This window comes from Brienomyrus brachyistius, chromosome 13, assembly GCF_023856365.1.
Source record: "Brienomyrus brachyistius isolate T26 chromosome 13, BBRACH_0.4, whole genome shotgun sequence".
Taxonomy (NCBI): domain Eukaryota; kingdom Metazoa; phylum Chordata; class Actinopteri; order Osteoglossiformes; family Mormyridae; genus Brienomyrus; species Brienomyrus brachyistius.
In genome coordinates this window covers 1552568-1571230 of record NC_064545.1, presented here as the reverse complement: position 1 = coordinate 1571230, position 18663 = coordinate 1552568, and the positions used below count along the sequence as shown (strand labels likewise).

The following is an 18663-nucleotide window of genomic DNA, read 5'->3' as shown; positions in this document are numbered from 1 at the left end:
GTAGTAACACAACAACCAACCGAACACACAAAGCCAGCTTTTCATAGATCCACTGGCCTTCCTTCAAAGCTTGTAATTATCATAGGCAAAATTCATTAGCTGGAGCCTTATGAAGACTTTGGCAATCTAAAACTTCCAGGGAGCCAGATGTGTTGGGGAATAAAGCCTCAAGCACACTTACTTGTGCCTTTTGACCAAATGTAATGAAGTATATATATTGTCCCTCGATGATCATTTGAACTGTGCACCATGAGCACTGAGACTTTGGTAAACCTCTCAGCTCCTCATGGGACAGTGGAATTGATGCCCTTGTTTTGAGTCATTTATCAGGATGTGTTATTGGTGTTTGTATTGTGGCTGCTAGCTTGCCTGTTACTATTCATTATTGCTATTGCGCCAATCACTTTTTATAACCCACGGTAAGTATGGCTTTATTCATGTTTTCTGCATGCACAGGGGGCCGCATGACACTTATGTAAAGTTACATAAGAGGCCTCAACACACACCTTTGTGAAGAATGTCAAACATGGCTTAAATTTAAATGCTTAAAATACAGTTAATGCTGAGGACATGCATATAACAATTTTTGAAGTCATACTGTAAGTTATAAACTGCTTCAGGATATGAACTGTAAGCTATGAACTGAGATCCATAATCTTGAGGGTTAGGCAATGTCCTTTATTTCAGTAAAATATCTGAATAAATCCGCTTAACTTAGTATAATATGTATAACATTTACTATATTTTATTTAAAAAATCAGACCGTTTTCCATATAATTGAAATGTAAAATTTGTGAATTTGTTGTGCATCATCTTATGGAGTCCGTGCAGCAAATTTTGCATGCAACTTTTTTGCAACTTGCATTTGAAAACCACCCTAAGCAGATTAGGTAGCTCCTCAGTCTACTTGCTCAAATGCACAGTTAGCACCTTAAAATCTTTTTGACACATTAACACATCATGTACACTGTTTTTGCATGCAGTTTTTGTCTGAGTTGCAGGCGTCATCCAACACTTCCCCAGTGGCGCTGCAGTCATCTTGCCTTTCTTCTCATCTTCAGCCTGTGAAATACATCTGTGGTTGGGTTGAGATCACTCCTGGTTGCTTTGGCTGCACATTAGGTCAAGTCATTAAGTGACATTGGCCGCCACCTAGGATGGCATCTTCTGAGGTGGCGTTAATGGGGGAGGGGCCGGCGGCGGGGGGGTCAGCGGTGAAACTCCGCATGAGCACTGACCAGCACTGGTCATATAAATGAGTTTGGTGCAGTGTGGCAACATCTCAGTAGAGAAAACTACTAAGTTACTACAGAAGTCATTGTACTCCTGTCAGGGCCTCTCATTTTTTAAGGGTGTAATTGTCTGTATTGCTGACAAGAGACAAGATGGCGGCAGGTGCTGACTCACATCTCAACATGAGTATTTTTGTGTCATATTTGCTAATCCGAGTACTCGGGGCACAAACATACTATGAGCAAAAAGTACTTCTCGATATCAGGGCTCATAGCGCCGTTATCCCAGATTCTACACCACAGGAGATCCTCTGCCTGGCAGAGCCTGGAATACAACCGTGCTGCTAAGGAAGTGATGGAGGTAGTGCAGAGACAGGAAGCAAAAGTGGATTAAGAGTGCTGGCCTACCAGTGAAATTAGGGATAACCCACACAAACCAGGCCTGCCGTTCAGACTGAGGATGAGCTGTGCAATGATTATCATGGAGACTTGGCTTCACAGCACCATTCCCAACATGGCTACTGAGCCAGCAGGCTCTGTTTATTGAGCAGGTGGGGCTGCAGTATTTGGTAAGGGGTGGAGGAGTAAGTATGTTTGTTAACAATGGCTGGACACAGTGACATACCACTGTTCTTTTTAGTGAGAGAGCTTACTGTCGTCATAACAATCACTGCTGTTTACATGACACCTCATGCTAACACTAAGCTAATAGCCAACTGCATATTCAGAGAGAGCTGTGATTGTGGCAGGAGATTTCATTCACATGGAACTAAAGATGGTGCTGCCCAAAGCCTGCAGTACGGAAGCCACCGTGTAACTGCAGGAAAGCATTGAGAACATTGACTGGGATTTGTTTGGACAGTAGCAGATCTGTCTTAGCCTATATGAACTTCTGCACTGTATTAACCACCAAAACCATCAAGGCGTTCCCAAACCAGAAGCCATGGTAGAACAGCAAAGTAAGATCTTTGGTCAAAATATGTGATGCTGCCTTTAAGGCAGGGGCCACATTACCCTACAGAAGCTGTCATAGAAGACTGATGAAGGGCAGCAGAGAAGCCTATGATGAGGTACGAGAAGCACTATGAGGGGCATTTTGAAAATGACAGTGCCTGCAGTATGTGGAAAGGTATTAAAACCATGACAGACTACAAGAACAGGATCCCACAGATCAACAATGATGTCACACCCCCCTGACACCCAGACAGTTGGAGCTCACCCATGCAGGAGCAAGTACTTGTCTTACAGCACCACCAGGTGAGATCCACTCTGATGAAAATGGGTACCAACAAGGTAGCAGGGCCAGCCTGGGTCTCAGGCTGCACACTGAAAGTTTTTGCGGTTGGGCTGGCAGGTGTGTGTATCAGTATTTCAGTCTCTCCTTACAAAACCTGCTGTCCCCACCTGTCTGAGATTTACCACCATTGTTCCTGTACCCAAAAGGTTGCCAGTACAGTGCTTGAATGGCTACCACCCAGTTGCCTTATCCCCAGTTGTCATAAAGTGCTTTGAGAGACTCATACTTCCCTATATCAAAAATATCTTCCCAGTCATTTTGGGCAGCCACCAGTTTGCGTACTGAGAAAAACTGATCAACAGAGGATGCTGTCTCAGTTGCATTTCATGCAGACCTGTCTTAACTGGGAGCATCCAAACACAAAGATGTTGTTCATTGACAGCATATTTCTATTTTTATTTCTATTTTATGTACAGTACACTTCTATTTCTACTTCTATTTTATGTAAAGAATTCTCTTTTAGGTCACTGGCGGTCGTGTAAGCATTTCACTACATATCGTACTGTGTATGACTGTGTATGTGACAAATAAAATTTGAATTTGATTTGATTTTGACTTTAGCTCTACTTTTAATATGTTAATATCTCATAAACTGGTAAAGAAACTTGGCAGCCTTTGTGTAGATACATTGCTCGGCTCTTGGATTCTGGATTTTCTCACTTTCAGAGCACAGGCTTTTGGAATAGGAAGTCATTCCTCCTTAACACAAGCACACCCCAAAGTTTTGTGCTCAGTCCTGCTCTCTTCACTCTATTCATCTATGATGGTACCCCCAACCTCTCCTCTAACACTGTCATGAAGTTCACTGAAGACACCACTATAGTGGGACTCATATCTGACAACAAGGAGACATACTCAGGGCCAAATCCAGGCACAGGAAAAATACGCAGCTGCCTAGTAGAGAATACGCAGCTAACTAGGACCCCTAAATTAGTTTTGTTGTAGAGGAAGTGAAATGATTATCAGTTATCTTGGTAGGAGGAGCCTCACAAAAACAGCTTTGTCTAGGACCCCTGCAAAGGTAGATCCGGCCCCGGATGTACTACGGGGAGGAGGTCCGACTGTTGATCTGGTTCTGAATCTGAACACCACTAAAAACAAGAGATCATAGTGGACTTCAGGAGATTCAGGAGGACCACCCATTCCCCTTTCCGTTTAAATGGCAAAGAGGTGGAGAGGGTCAGCTCCATCAGCCTCCAGGGAGTTCACACAACAGATGACCTATCATGCTCATATTTTGTGAAGGAAGCTCAACTGAGGCTCCTCTTCTTCAGTAAACTCAAGTGAACCCAACTCCCGCCTTTTGGTAAACTTTTATTGCAGCACCACAGAAAGCATTTCTTCCACTGTGCATTGGTGTGGTACGCCAGCTGCACCTCTGAAAACAGAAAGGACCTGCCCCAGGTGGTAAAAACTGCCAAGAGAATCATAGGAAATGAGCTTCCGAATTTGGACACAGTGTATGCTAGCCACGTACGCAAGAAGGCTCCCAACATCAGCAAGGACCGAACACACCCAGGGCACAGTCTCTTTGACCCCTTGCCATCAGTGAGTGATACAGAGCTATCAAACCATGCACTACCAGACCGAAGAATAGCTTCTTCCCCATGGCTGTATTTTCCATGTCCACACCCTCTACAGCTAATGAGGACTGCAAAGTCCATTCTAGTAAGCGTCTCCCATCCATTCCCCACTGCTGCTAACGCACCTCAACATTCTTACCCATTTCTATTACTTACAGCAATATATACATTTACAAATTTATATATGTATATAAATTTACCCAAATCCACTTTTTATCTTTTGACCATGCTGTTTTTACTTATTTACCTTTGAGTGCTTTTTTACGTTGTATATGTCAGAAATATTTCTGTCTTGTTTTTATGTATATTTATCTTCGTACCTACTGTTGCTTTTGCTGCACAAATTTTGTTATAAAGAAGCAATAAAGTTGGTATTATCTTGTCTTGTCTTGTCTTGTCTTGTCTTGTCTTGTCATGTCTTGTCTTGTCTTGTCTATGCTTAGGTTCTGAATTGTGTTTTAAGGGGTATTTCTTCAAAAGTCTTCTTCGGTCATCCGCTGTAGGAGTCCTCCATGGTCAGTTATGTTCCAAGAAGGTTTTTCTGCCTTGCAGTTTTTAGTTCTACATGTATTTACACTTCTTTCATCTTTATGTCGTGTTAGAAAGCTTGCGAACATTCAGGACTTTTCCCTGGCTGTGTTCTGCTGTCTTGGACAAAGTCTTGGAATCCTCTAATTGTGCCTGGGAAAGGAAAAACAAGATGGTTATTCCTAATAGATGGTTATTCCTAATTCATCCATGGCTCCTAATTCCTCTAATTGTGCCTGGGAAAAGAAAAACAAGATGGTTTTTCCTAATAGATGGTTATTCCTAATTCATCCATGGCTTCTAATTCCTAATAGATGGTTATTCCTAATTCATCCATGGCTCATAATCACTGCCATCCAGTGCAGGACTGAGACAGGAGTGAGGTTACCAGTCCATCACAGGCCATATTTTCAGGGCAATTTATTGACATTGATACACTTTACTGCATTTGTTCCCCAGGCAATTCTAATCCATAATGAAGATAGTGTCTGGGACCTATACTTCAAATGTCCCATAACAGCATATATATGTCCAGGCCCATATGTATTCCTATTGTACATTTCTATATGCGGTCCTACCAATTTCTTCATTTCACTTTTGCACCAGCTGTCACTTTGCTGCAAACTGCAGACTATTTATGATTATTTATGATTGTTGTTTAAAGTTTTACAGTATCTCTTTTTTTATACTCATGTCTTCTATTGACACAGTAGTTAGGCAAACAAGCATTTCACTTGTACTGAGTATAACTGTTTATATGACCAATAATGCTTCATTATTATTTATTATGCTATAAGGTTTTGTTATATTTTCTTATATGTACTTATAAAATGTTTAAAAATACTGCGCTTTTGACTCTCAAAATAGTGTCTTCCTCCAATGAATATATAAATTTGGCAGAAATAATAATAATGAAGATTGGGTTACATTAGATAATAATTAAAATGGGCAAATGCAGCAGGATGCTTTCAGGTTCAAAATTTCTAAGACAGCAGTACAGAAAAATAAGGTGAAGCAGGAGACACTGGGAACGACCAAAAATCAGAGGTAAAGGGCAGAAGCAACATTCTAAAGCCAGGGATGACGTTAACTTATATGACAGTTTTTCACGAATCGAAGGATGACATCGAGTGATCTTCAAAAGGAATGGGACATGTTAAGTGCAGGTGTGAGGTGCACTGCTAGGATGGTTTGTATCAGGCTCCTAGACGCAGGACTGAAGTCCCATAAAGCAAGGAAGGAGTCCTTCATTAATGAGAAACAGGGAAGAACCAGGCTGCAGGTTGCAGAAAAATATATATTATTCACAGATGCGCAGCCATAAATTGAGAAATGAGTGAAATAAAAAATTGTGCTGTAGCCTCTTAATTTTTTTCTGCGGCTATATATCTAGAAAAGAATAACATAAAATATTTAACATTTTGATTATATGGGGAAAGTTTTATAAAACAGGGAGATTAATAACTGTTTCATATGTATACATTCCCTGAACTTTACTTTTTTCTGTTATTACACATACTCGTCGATTGCTGGAAATTTATAATTAGAGCACTTTCTTACCAATAACCACCTCTCATGCCCTTGTTATTCCCTGGGTTGTGACATCTTCTGACTGGAAAGCTACTTAAAATCTCTGACAGTGGTGTATCCCCTTCGAAGGTCCTTGAGTGTGGTGAAATTTCGCCATATGACACATTGTCATTGAGAGCATACTTGTATGTGCACAACCGATTCAAGCAAGTACAGCTGCCTTATAAGAAACAGCTGTGAAGCCAAATGTCAGATTCCTTTCAGTTCCTAAAATGGCGGGCTATCAACCAAATGTGCAGTCATTTCATATCAGTTTATCCCACATGGATGAAAAGATTCTTGGGTTAAAGCTGATATTCTACACTTTAATCCCATAAGCAATGTGCCATTTCACATGTGTTGGAATACAGAGCCAAAGCAACAAAGGACACCTGGTGTCACCTCTGTGAAAAACAATGACTTCACCCAAATGTTTGCTGTGGATGTTTTATTGATAGTTCCCACACTTGTGCTTTGAGGAGTTTTGTCCCATTTCTTCTTCCAGAACTGCTTCAATTCAGTAATGTTGGTGAGAATTCTTGTATGAGCTCTCTGTTTCAGCTCCTGTCACTACACTTCGACTGGAGTCTAAACTTTGACTTGGCTATTCCAAAAATGTGAAATTTCATACAAATTCAATGCTGCTTGGGTAGAATGAATGATGTGTTGCTGCTAGACCCACCTTCTTTTCATGAACAATTACATCCTGCAGACGTTTTATTCTTGACTCATCTGTCTCTGAAACATTCTTCAAGTAGTCTTCGTCATCAGCCCAGTCTTAAATGGGAAGCAGTTTTCATCTTGGAGAGTAGTGGCTTCCTTCCTTGCTGTCTCCCCATGCATATTGTTATTGTTCAGTATTTGACTTCTGGTGGACTGATGATGACTGAAATGAGTGATTCTAAGATGTTTCCCTAGGGTTGTCTCAGAGTATTATTCGGCTAACTGTCTGACGGTGGACTGGTAACGAAAGTCAGTGTTTTTAGAAATTGTTTTGTAGCCTTTTCCAGCCTGATGAGAATCTTTTTCCAAGGCCCTCAGGAATCTCAGGCATCGAGTGAAATCCATCCTGCTGATTGACACTTCTGACTTTAAATGAACTGATAATTGTAGAGGTTCACATACTTTTTTATGACAAAGCCATTTAATGTAAATTAATGAAAATGTATGTGCTATTTTATTTGGTTCTCCTTATTTTTATGACTCAGGTAAAGATCTGATCACATTTTAGGTCAAATTTATGCAAACATTCCAAAAGTTCTAAAAGGTTCACAAACTTTCTAACACCACCGCATGTTTCTTCAGTGTCTATGTGCATATATATTTATGTTTGCAAGACTGTATCTTGTGAGATGATTAAAAAGGAGAGAAGATGGCATTGAAGATTCATGATGACAACGAACGATTAATATTGCTTCCCCCCTAATCCATGCTATGGAAATACACTGCAAGAGTAATTCTTCAAATAGTGTGCAGAGTACTCTGAGGTTCCGAGTCCTACTCAGTATGGAATCCTCAGTCTATATGTAGTATCTCTTCATTCATTAATGTTACCTCTCAGACCGGAGATAATACAATAAAATTTTACTTGGCATCATTCCTGACTTCCTTACAAGTTCTGATTTTACCACAGTCCTGTAAACAATAGTACCTTCAAGAATATATGGGAGCTGTTCCCTATTGCTTTAAGAAGACATGCTTACTGTTCATAGGGTATACCAAATTGCAGTATTTCATCAGCTCGCCAGCTGATGATATGGGTGGTATTGGTCAGTTTGCACAAAAACATCATCTAAAACTGAAAACCTACCCATATATGAAAAAAAAAATTATTGCACATTTTCATCACAATTGCAATTTCCAGCCTTAATGTTTCTAAGCTTTAGTAATGCATACTATTATCATGCTTTAGTCCCATGTAAAGACAAAAAAATACTAAAGCATGTTAATAGGTCACCCTACATAAAGAATAGTCCCTTACAATAAATGATCAAATTTTGCATTTAACAGCAATTGTGTCCTCTTAAAATATTAAGAACATGTGTCCAAAGTATAAAGTTGTTGTAAAGTTGAATTTGTATTATAAATTACAAATATAATTTACAAAAAATTACATTTAGATGAATTTATGAATTCTAAAAACTGCATAGATTAATAAGAAAATGGCCGGAGTTACAATCTGTAAAAGTTTAGCAAATACAAAACAGGGAACATCTTACGCCTTATTTTCAGATAAACACACAAAGGTCTTCTTTATGCCATTCCTGTAATGTGTCCTGTAACTCCTATTATGGGATATGAGATCATGTCACATGGTATGCAAATGCATGCTGTAGTTATTGCAGATTCTGGCCCACTAATAGTGGTAAAGGTCACTTATAATGTACATTAGCTCATTATAATGAATCGGATCTTGAGGAAAATTGCATGCCCTTTATGTTTTTGGATTTCATGTACAAAATTCTAATTATTTTTCATATTCTGTTCTACTAATTAAACAAAAGCATCATTTGAATTAGAATTCTGTAGAAAGTATATCTAGCTTATTTGTAACAAAAAATCTGTTCAAAATTAGTATTTTATTTAATTCACTGGAAAAAAAACATTACATTTGCTAAGAAGTTTGCAGTTCATGGTAGCATTTAATACAAATTTCTTGTATAAAATGTATTACAATAATATGTTTAATAACAGATCAACGTCCTCTCTCAACCACACTTGCCAGTGGCTGCAGAATTATACTTATGTATGCAGGGTTGTCAAACACGATTTAAATCTTAACATTAATATCTATTTAATTATGAATAGATAACTGCATTTTATTTCGAAACTGCTGGATTTCTGGCATTCTGACAAAAAAAGTTAACTTCGCCAGTACATAACTGACATGACGCTCATTAATATCTGTAGTATAATATAGTATGAAACATCAATTTTCTAATGTTTCAAACCAGTCAGGAACTATAATTTGAAAAGGGTAGTGCTTCAGAATTATGTCTTTTCTCTCAAATGATAGACACCTTTAAATGTCCTGCGATCGCTCACTTTGGGCATCGAAAACACCTTCAAACTGAAATCGTGCTTCCTTAACATTCTCCACAGTAGATGCAGACCATATAACCCTACTACAGTAGTTAACAGTTAAGTTAACTATGTTTAAGGAAGATGGGAGATTCATTAAATGAGCCCAATGTTGTTGTAAAAGTGCTGGTTTTGTGATTATTGATGTTTCCAGACAGTGATCATTAAACGGTGTACAGCCGCAGTTATTTTCTTAATAAACTGATGTTATAATATGATCGTTGTATCTTCATTAAACAGCACTAGGAAGGAATAAGTATTCTGCTAAAGCAAAATTAAATTGCTTTATCTAATACCTACCCAGGGAGATGTATTGTACACTTTATAAGGCATTATATACCAGAGTTGTTTTAAATATTATCTGAGATCTGGCTTGATTTATCCCGTTTCCTACCACCGGTGCCTCTTTGCTCGTTTAAACAGACTCCACTTTCACTTAAACAAATACAGTTACGGGCCGTTGTCACTTTCATCGCAATTTGTAAAGTTCATTAATGCCTCTGCTAAATAATGACCCACTATAACACGGCTCCATTCTTAATCTATTCAAGAAGGTAAACTTAAATGGTTACTATCAGTGTCTGAAGTTCCCCATATATCGACTCAGCTGGAAGATGACGCCGCTGCAATCGCACGTTTTGAAAAACATATTTATGCAAACAGAGCCTGATTACGATGTTTTCGGCAATCCACAGGAATGTATGATTTATTTCTTACTGATGGACGATACAGAGGGCAACACGGCCCTTTATTCCGTCGTATGTAGATCAAACTGAATTAGGCAAAATAAACGTCTTAAATCAACCTTCGAGTATCCCTTTAAAATCAACTTTTAAGCAGAATGTAAATAAAAGTCTTGATACGAGAGCTACTTTATGAAATATTTAATAAATACTAGTTAAAAAACAAACAAACAATAAGTAAATAAATAGAACTCCCGGATGCGTATACATGTGAGTGTGGATATGTATGTCTCTAAGTTTTGCATACGGTTAAACTGTTAAAAACAATATTGTGAAGTAAGTACGGCTACATCCGCAGCTTAAACTGAACTCCTTGTTTAGAGAATTGAAGTACTTCACAGCTCGCAGGACAGTTTGTGAAGTTTACGTCCTTTTTGTCTGGTGTTGTTAGTGCATCACTGATTTGCATCGGGTGCTCTCTCCTAAAAAGGAACAACAAGAATAACAACAGCAACAATTATTTATGAAAACAACATAGCATAAATAAAATAAAATGAAGATATTCTGGTGAAGAGACGCGTGTAGACCCATACGTGATTCAATCCTTGACTAGAGGCTACCTTATGATTAGAAAGGTTACAAATTGTGGTTGAATTTATGTAATTGTCAGTAATGATGGGTAAGTTAAAAAGTAACACATAATGAAAAATCAGTGTTGCAGTGTAGTTAATATGATTATGTGTTATCCTTGGAAAAATATCAATGACACAATTTAATAAAATGTGGATCTTCTTTCTGCAGCTTTGTTTTGAAGATACAATTCCCCCCCCCCCCTAGTTATTCCTTGCTAATAATGAAATGTTTTTCCTCTGTGCATTATTTCTTAGGAATCCAGTATGTTGCACACTACATATGAGTATATATACTCATAGGACTTTACAGTATACAGTACATCAGTTCTAAAGTAGGACACATACTGCCGTAAATGGTGCACGTGTATTATGCAGAATTGTTGGTAAAATTTGAATTAATGTTGCATTATGTTCTAATAGAAGGTCTGAAGCAAAGAGCTCACCTTCCTCACCTCTTCATCAGCGGTCTGAAAGCAATGGTTGGGTCTTCCTGAGGCAGTATGCATATCTCGCGCATTTCTGGTAGCACAGCCTCAGCTGACTCTCCACAAGAAAAACCTAAAACATATTTATCATTTAGCTGGTCCATTTCTGCAGTGCGGGTTCAAAAGCTGTTTGGTAAGATTGTTTTTGATTAGTGATATGTAGTCAGTGTTGTCTTGGGATCTTAAGGATAACTTTTAAAACTGTATTTATAAAGTAAATGTATTTTTAGATAACGGTAATGCTGTCAAATGATTCAATCAGTAGGTTAAGGAAGACAACTCAAGAAAAGTTTTGCAGAGACAGACTTCTGGGAGTCCGAGAGACTTGAAAGGTTTGGAGTGAGCAGAACGATGTACCTTCAGCGGATACAAAGTAGTCAGAGAGCATGGGGTAGGAAGCACAGTGCAGCTGTGGGGGTTTCTGGTAGAAGGCAGTGGCATGGCCTTTTTTGTGTGACTGTAGATTTGGCAATTTCTGCTGACCCTTAAGTTCGGCACACTGGCCTCTTCTGGTTACTGGGATCATGACTGGTTGTGGTGAGCAGCTGACTGCCATGTTGCTGGTCCTCAGCTCCTTGCTGGGGTGAGGGCTCCGGAGAGTGCCGCTGGCAGCCGTGTGAGCCAGCGACCAGATTCTGGGTTTTTCCGACGTCTGGAAATGCGGAGGGTCTGCGGACATGGATCCAGCTCCTGCCGGAGTCTTGACCTCCATGGACCTCATGAAGTCTGCTGCAGCCGTGTGTTTTTCGCTGCATGCAAACATGCCAAGGTGGCTGGGAAGACCAAGCATGCCGCTACAGTCCGTCTCTGGTGGCTCCCCGGCGACTGCGTGCCGGAGGCCCCGCTCTTCATCTGAGGCCTGGCAGTCATCATCTCCTTTACCACATCCCTCATCATCCACATCATCCAGATCACTTAGTGGAAGCTCCTTGTCCTTCGAGTCTTTTGAAGCTGCATGATGAAAAAACAAGTTTGAGAAGATGTGCAACAGAAAGGTTCAAATGCTAGATGTTTTGCTCAGTTTTTCAAGCCACAGAATTTATACTTATAATTCATAAACTCAGATTGTACCTTCGCCAGCACAGCTGCTGCCAATCTTCTGCAGGTCGTCTTTCCCACCATCCCCTGGTTTATTCTTAGCCAGCCAGGTCATTTTGTTCTCCTTCTTTAGCCTTCTCCTGGCGTTGGCGAACCAGGTGGACACTTGAGTCAGGGTCATTTTGGTGATGATGGCCAGCATGATTTTCTCGCTCTTTGTAGGGTATGGGTTTTTGTGGTGCTCGTTAAGCCATGTCTTGAGGGTGCTGGTCGTCTCCCGTGTTGCATTCTTTCTCCGAGCCGACCCATTAAAATCAACAGCCCCGTACCTGCAAAGAGGAGCAACAAACCCATTCCTTGATGTCCTAATTTTAATCACCACACCTGCATTCTGAAGCATCCTGAACCATAACCTCTATACATGATGTTGAGTATCTTGATGATTTTTGGCATACCAGTGGCAAGACTTTATTTTTGTTGCACTTTTTCTTGCAGTTTTTTTCGAGGTTAATGGTACTAAATATCTCTTTAATAATACTAAAGATAATGTCTGAATTGAATAGTTCAAGAATATGTTACCTGTCGTACTGGTACTGCCCCAGCATGGGATCATAGGGGTAGTAGGCACCTGGCTGGGAGATCCTGTTGTGCAAACTGCCAGCACTGTCCTTGATATCGTACTGAGAGTTCTGAAACAGGACACGTGGATGAACGTGATTTCAGCATTGGTCTGTAGATTTCCTTTCAGTGTTTTACACTGGAATGCTGGAAAAGTGTCCTGATCTCTCGGTTGCACGTATTGAATGTATTAAAACTCTTTTGAATTAAGGGTTGGCTTTCAGGTTTTTCGAGAGGCACACTCTAGTAATATGCATTTCCTTAATAATCCCAGCAAAAAATACTTATTTGTGACTAATCTCTGTATATGTCCATTTATATAACCAAATAAAGCATAATCAATAAGAAAACATAATTCGCGATTAATTTTGATAAAATCAACTTTTTTAATTTTGCAAAGAAAATCATTAATGATCTATACTGTCTATTTACACCGCATGAACTGACACAAATGCATTTTATTTTGATTCAAGCTATCGATCTTCCTTTGCGCATTGCCTATGAACACTAGGATATCAGTTATCGTTTAGCGTTTATCATATTAATCTCCGTACGCACCAGTGGAGAATAGAAAGCGGAAGGGTCGGCGCTGTACTGGAGGTAGTTTGCATAGCTCTGGCTGGCAGTAGCTGAGGCTGCGTAGGGAGAGCTGTACATGCCGAGAGCCGCGTTCAGCTCTGTCCGTGCGCCGGCCAACATGCGCTTCCCGTAAGGCGGGTAACAAAACGCGGCGGCTGTCTCGGAAGCACCGGAGCCATCAGACACCGACCTGGAAATCGAATCGCAGCAAGTCGTACTGGGGTTTGCCGACACGAAAAACTGCATGAAGAGAATTTTAAATAGAAATTTAATTCTTTCAGACTACCAGCTCTGCAGTCTCCATACTATTTGTATTTACTTCAAGGAACATTTAAGGTACAGGTGATTAAACTAAGCAGTCCAACAATTAATACAAATAATATTTTGCAGCGTCAAAACACAAGACATTGGTTTACTGCAGTTTTGTTATATATTTTGCTATTAAACATCAAACTGAATCTACACTTCTTTCGGAATTATCAATAAGAAAATGTATGTGATGTACGTGTAACTTAAGTCGGCAAGTTTCACAGTAACTTCTGGGTTGTCACTTTCGCCGTATCTGAAGATACGATATCTGGCTTCATAATTAAGAGTAACTACTTGTTAACCTACGCATGCATAGTTTGTCTTCAAAAACATATCAAATGTAGTCAACTGAATTATAGTAAGAGTTTCTAAACATACCCAGGAAGAAACATGTTAAGAAACATGTTATGGGACATCGTTAGTGAAATGTCCTTTCCTAATATCCTTTAAAAAGTAAGTCATACAAATTCGGCAATAAAAATATTAAATGTAAATAGCTTGTAAACGTAAATAAAACAGAATCGAGCCGCTGTACGTTATTTTAATGTAGATTTGCGGTCTTACCTGTGAAGTTGCGTTGTAAGGATATCCAAACTGTGAAAAAGACATAGCTTCGCGTGCTTCGACTCTTACCATCCGTAATAAATTCACCGCGATCAGTTGCAATAAAAAAATCTCAAATGCACATGCTGCCAGACATTTCCACGTACGGCCTTTCGTTCAATTATACATGACTTTATGAAAGATGTGCTGTGAAGACTTGTGCTTTTAAATCATCAACGGGTCCGCGGTGGAGAGATAACGCAAAAAAACTGCATCAAGCACAATCTGCATAATTGTGGTTTACTATACCAGGCTGAAAAGTACTGTAAGAGAAGAGTTGAGAGAAATGGACTCTGCTTTTGCTATTATTTGTGGCTCTGTAGTTCTTTAGCATTCATCCATGCAAGAGTATCAGAGTGACGTCATGGTAATCCTGGAGCGGCAGGACAGCAAGAGTAAAATAATGTTTTTGCCAATCACGTCTAACACCACGGCTAAGGTGTACATTATAAACTCCACTTCTTTTTTTCCTACTCAAAATGATGTATTCAGACTGATGTTACTCTTGCTTAAATAATCAGAAAACCTGTGTGTGATGTTCTCTATGGTATTAAGATTGTTAGTGATTTTAAAATAAATACTGCTAATTAAGGACATTCATACACCTAAACCTATACATTATTTTATGATGTTACCGGGAAGTTCTTCACTGTTTCCTATAACATACCATGGCAGATCATCCACATGTAAAACTGCAACGCACGAGTACAAATGGTGCAGAGTGAGCAGAAACTTAGCAGGAACGGAGGTGTCCTGTTTTGTGTCCCTATAGGGGTGTCACAATAAGAGGGTACATTGATTGAATCCAGGGTAATCCCTTAAATATTCTGGTCTGTACTTTGACCTGGTTTAAGGCCAGTGCTGTAGTACAATATGAATACTAGGCCTACTGCTAATAATATAATTTTTTGTGAGGTTAATGCAGGGAAACAACTGAAGCAGGCTGCATATGAAATGGTTGACAGGTAAATTAAGGGATAGTTGTTGTCTTTAGACCAGCATGGATGATAAGCAATTGCATCATGCAACTAAATTTTTAAAATGCAGTTTTAGATACCTGTTTATGGGGCTACGAATGTTTCTTGAAATTACAAGAACAGGGATTAGACTATTTATTTAGTTTGGCTAAGAAATTTAGCAGAAAGTATTGAGACCGTTTGATCAACCAATCATGTAATTTCTGTAACATTAGAGAGAAAGCAAGATCGAATTAAAGAGTGAGTAGGTAAAGGTCAGTTTTCTCCACTGATCCAGATGATAAAGCATTTAATTTGTGTGCTCTACCCAGGAACACAGCCGGGTGAGCACATATTAGAACGGTTTAAATGAGTGCGTGAGGTTATTTTTTGGAAACATGGAGATGTATATTCTGGATAAATGCATGTAGGCAAATGACAAATTCGGTACGAAAAACAATAAATGTAATACAAGCATTATAAGTTGCTACTGTTTTCTGGTGACTGAATGTATATTGAGGGTTGCATGTAGTATGAAACTGCTGCTACAGTATCTAACTCTCTTATGCAATGTGTTTGAAGCATCTTAATCCCCCTTTGCTGGATTTTGGCCATGCAAGAGCAATACTGTTCCAAATGTTCTGCCGTCTCTTTGCCTCGGTCAGGCAGCAGCACAATAGCCTAAGAATCTGTCTGTCATTTCAGGCTCTCACTTTGAGTGGCGCCAGAGAGCTGTGAGACCAGATTAAATACATTTTCCCAGAAAAGAGAGTAACTGTAAGCACTTGCCGTTCACTGAAGGGCTTTTATTCTGAATTCAGAGAAACATGAGTCATCCAGGACTTTTCCACAAGTGTGTTGACAAGAATTTCGCGTTAGGCTGGTCATTTTGAAAGCAAAGATGAGTTGATGCGTTCGGTTAGTAAATGATACAAGCCAAAGGTGATGGTAATTTTTACCGCGCATTGTGTGGCTTATTAAAAGATGTACATCAACAAAGGGTGTCATCAGACCTATGTGTTGACATATGTGTTTGGGCACATATCCTTGAAATTGTATTAACCTTTTATGGGGGAGTATTTTGGGAACAACAGTAAACATGTATTTGCATTTAATAATGGAGCCCTTGAATGGGCTTACATGCTTCACGTTTTTCTATTGCTTTTCATAGCTTGCAGATGATCAAATGCATTACCAAGTACAGAAATCCAGTTTTAAGTATGACAGTGTCAGTATATTTCTTTCTGCTAGATCATGCGTGGCTGAACAAATGCAACTTGGCATCATGATTCATTGTACAAATAAGAGTCTTCATGATAAGCAGGGAGGAATAAATCTCTATTACTTCTAGTCATCATGACATTTTAACCGACTTATTGGCATTCTTTCAGTAAGGTGTCCTGCTCATATTTCGTTTTTTTTTTTTTTCCCACAAGTCTTCGGTTCTGTATCATTTTTGTCTGACTGCAAAATCTTCGCAGGTGCCGTGAAGCAGGGGGTGTCTGAGGGGTCTGCAGCCAACACCGCTGGCAGCCTTCAAACCTTATGCTTCTTACAGGTCAGACGTTTTTACATATGACAAATACTGGCAGCTCTAATCATTGTTTTGTACGTCTTCGAAATTCTGTAATTCCACAAATACAAAATTCTTAACTGATAATGATCAATATGCACAATGTTGGCTAATCAACAAAATGTAATTGCTGCGTTATGAGCCACACTGAGAATTCCTGTTGTGCCTTCCATTTGTGATATACTGCTACTGTCTGAGACACTGGGACGGTTCAATTTTAGCACTCATTTAGCACATTTTTAGGTTGCAAAGTAAATTTTATTATGAGACTCATTCCAGAAGGGTTTAATAATCTTTAATACTCTAGAGTTTTGGCACTTTATGAATTCACTATAAAATCGTGGATTTTTTCCCCCCGAATGCCTTGCTCTGTTTTTTGCATATGATGTTGAAAAATAAATGAAAATAAAAATGGCAGTCACTCAGTATTAAGTGAGGTTCCTCTTAGCCCTTATGGGTACTGTTTTTCAAGAAACCAGCAGTCAATCGTTTGTTTAATATTCACACAGCAGTGCCAAATTCAATTTAATTATGCAATGCATTTTTATTGTGACTTAATTTCACAAAGGTTTGGGTTTTTTTCCCCATAATACAGATCTGGGTTTTATGAAATAATCAAAGACATGAGGGAAAACAAATAATCTGTAAAATCTTGATGAACAATCTCATTAATGTGGATTGATATATTTCAATGAATCTCAGGTACTGATTCAGAAATATTACTGAGGTTTTATTCTAGGAGATGTAATACTAGAGAGGATTTAGCTCAGTGTTAAATTATCAGAAATTGAAAGAAAGTAATAAATATTCTAATGAAAACTCACTTAATACCTGGATTATTATGACTCTGGTCACACAGGTCCTCAATTAAATCTAATACAAACTTCTATAAGCTTGTGAATAAATTGGTCACAATGTGCCTTCTCAGTAGGAAATGAAAGAAATAAAAATGTCAGCTTTTATTATCTGGTTATGCTTTCATTCAATAATGTGTATGTGCAGCATTATAAGTAAGAAGAGTGGTAATATTGGACAGGAGGTTCTAAGAACATGTCTTATTATTTGTTGGTTTTACAGCCCTGGAACTGAAATAACATTTAGAATGAATGGTATTCAGGGCCATTTTGGGGTCTTTTTTATGGAAGATTTAGGTGCTTTGGGATTTTAAAACAATTTCAAATCGACAGAAGTGCTGATATTAACCGGGCATAACTTAAGCGTCTTTTTTGAGAACTAACAGTTTGAACCCACCTGTGCTTCCCTGCTCTTGTTGTGCTTATTTAGTTCCTGCAAATGTCTTCAGAACTTGAGTTTCACCACGACGTGTGTATTATCTTCCACTTTTCAGCGATGCAGCAATTTTCTGCCATCTTAGCCTTGGTTTTTATGATATGAAGCAAATGTCTAATGAAATCAATGGGCAGCGGGGAGCCGGTATTCTCAGAATGAGTGTGCGGCCGCCCATCTGGCCCTTGTTGACAGTGGCTGTGTAACAGCGGTGCCAATGCAAACAGCTCGGACCGATGTTTGTTTGTACGGATTTCTTTTTGGGTCTTCGTGAGGGTTTTTGGAGAGGATCTGAGCCAATGGACGAGAAACAGTACCCAACATGACAGCATTGTTATATGCAACAGTATGCTGGACACTTCAGCTTTTTTTGCCCAAATTCCCATCCAGCTAGAGCAATTACAGTTGAGTACAGTGGGTTTGATATAACAATTCGAAGTGCGTTTCCCAAAACTCAACAAAATTGCTTCAAAAACATCCATCTTTCAACTGCTTTTCCTGTGCTTCAAAAAAAAATTTTTTTTTTGACAAAATACAAATATGCACAAAGGAAAAACACAGACAACAAGTTCTTTAGCATCGTGTATATTTCTTTTTGACTTTATAGGAT

The 18663-nt window shown here is 39.0% G+C and overlaps 1 protein-coding gene across 4 annotated transcripts; it reads right to left on the bottom strand.

Moving 5' to 3' along the window:
- Positions 1–8806: 8806 nt before the first annotated feature.
- On the bottom strand, positions 8807–14940 carry LOC125706158 (iroquois-class homeodomain protein IRX-6-like). 4 transcript variants are annotated; one of them, XM_048972719.1, is made up of 8 exons: positions 14905–14940; positions 14199–14610; positions 13305–13565; positions 12708–12817; positions 12162–12457; positions 11448–12041; positions 11058–11163; positions 8807–10455 (listed from the first exon to the last, which is right to left on the bottom strand). In XM_048972719.1, exons 2-8 carry the CDS (start codon positions 14268–14270, stop codon positions 10320–10322), a joined length of 1575 nt encoding a protein of 524 aa, XP_048828676.1. In that variant the 5' UTR covers positions 14271–14610; positions 14905–14940; the 3' UTR covers positions 8807–10319. The 4 variants fall into 4 exon arrangements, with proteins under 4 accessions (XP_048828676.1, XP_048828678.1, XP_048828679.1 ...); XM_048972721.1 differs by having other exon boundaries at positions 13305–13515; positions 14199–14924; XM_048972720.1 differs by having other exon boundaries at positions 10319–10455; positions 11049–11163; positions 14199–14924.
- Positions 14941–18663: the final 3723 nt, after the last annotated feature.

Excerpts from the sequence above, each read along its gene's own strand:
- LOC125706158 (XM_048972719.1), bottom strand. The coding sequence starts at position 14,270 with ATGGTAAGAGTCGAAGCACGCGAAGCTATGTCTTTTTCACAGTTTGGA. Across the intron at positions 12,458-12,707 it reads GGGCAGTACCAGTACGACAG|GTACGGGGCTGTTGATTTTA; the intron begins GTAACATATTCT and ends TCCTCTTTGCAG. Across the intron at positions 12,042-12,161 it reads CAGCAGCTGTGCTGGCGAAG|CTTCAAAAGACTCGAAGGAC; the intron begins GTACAATCTGAG and ends TTCATCATGCAG.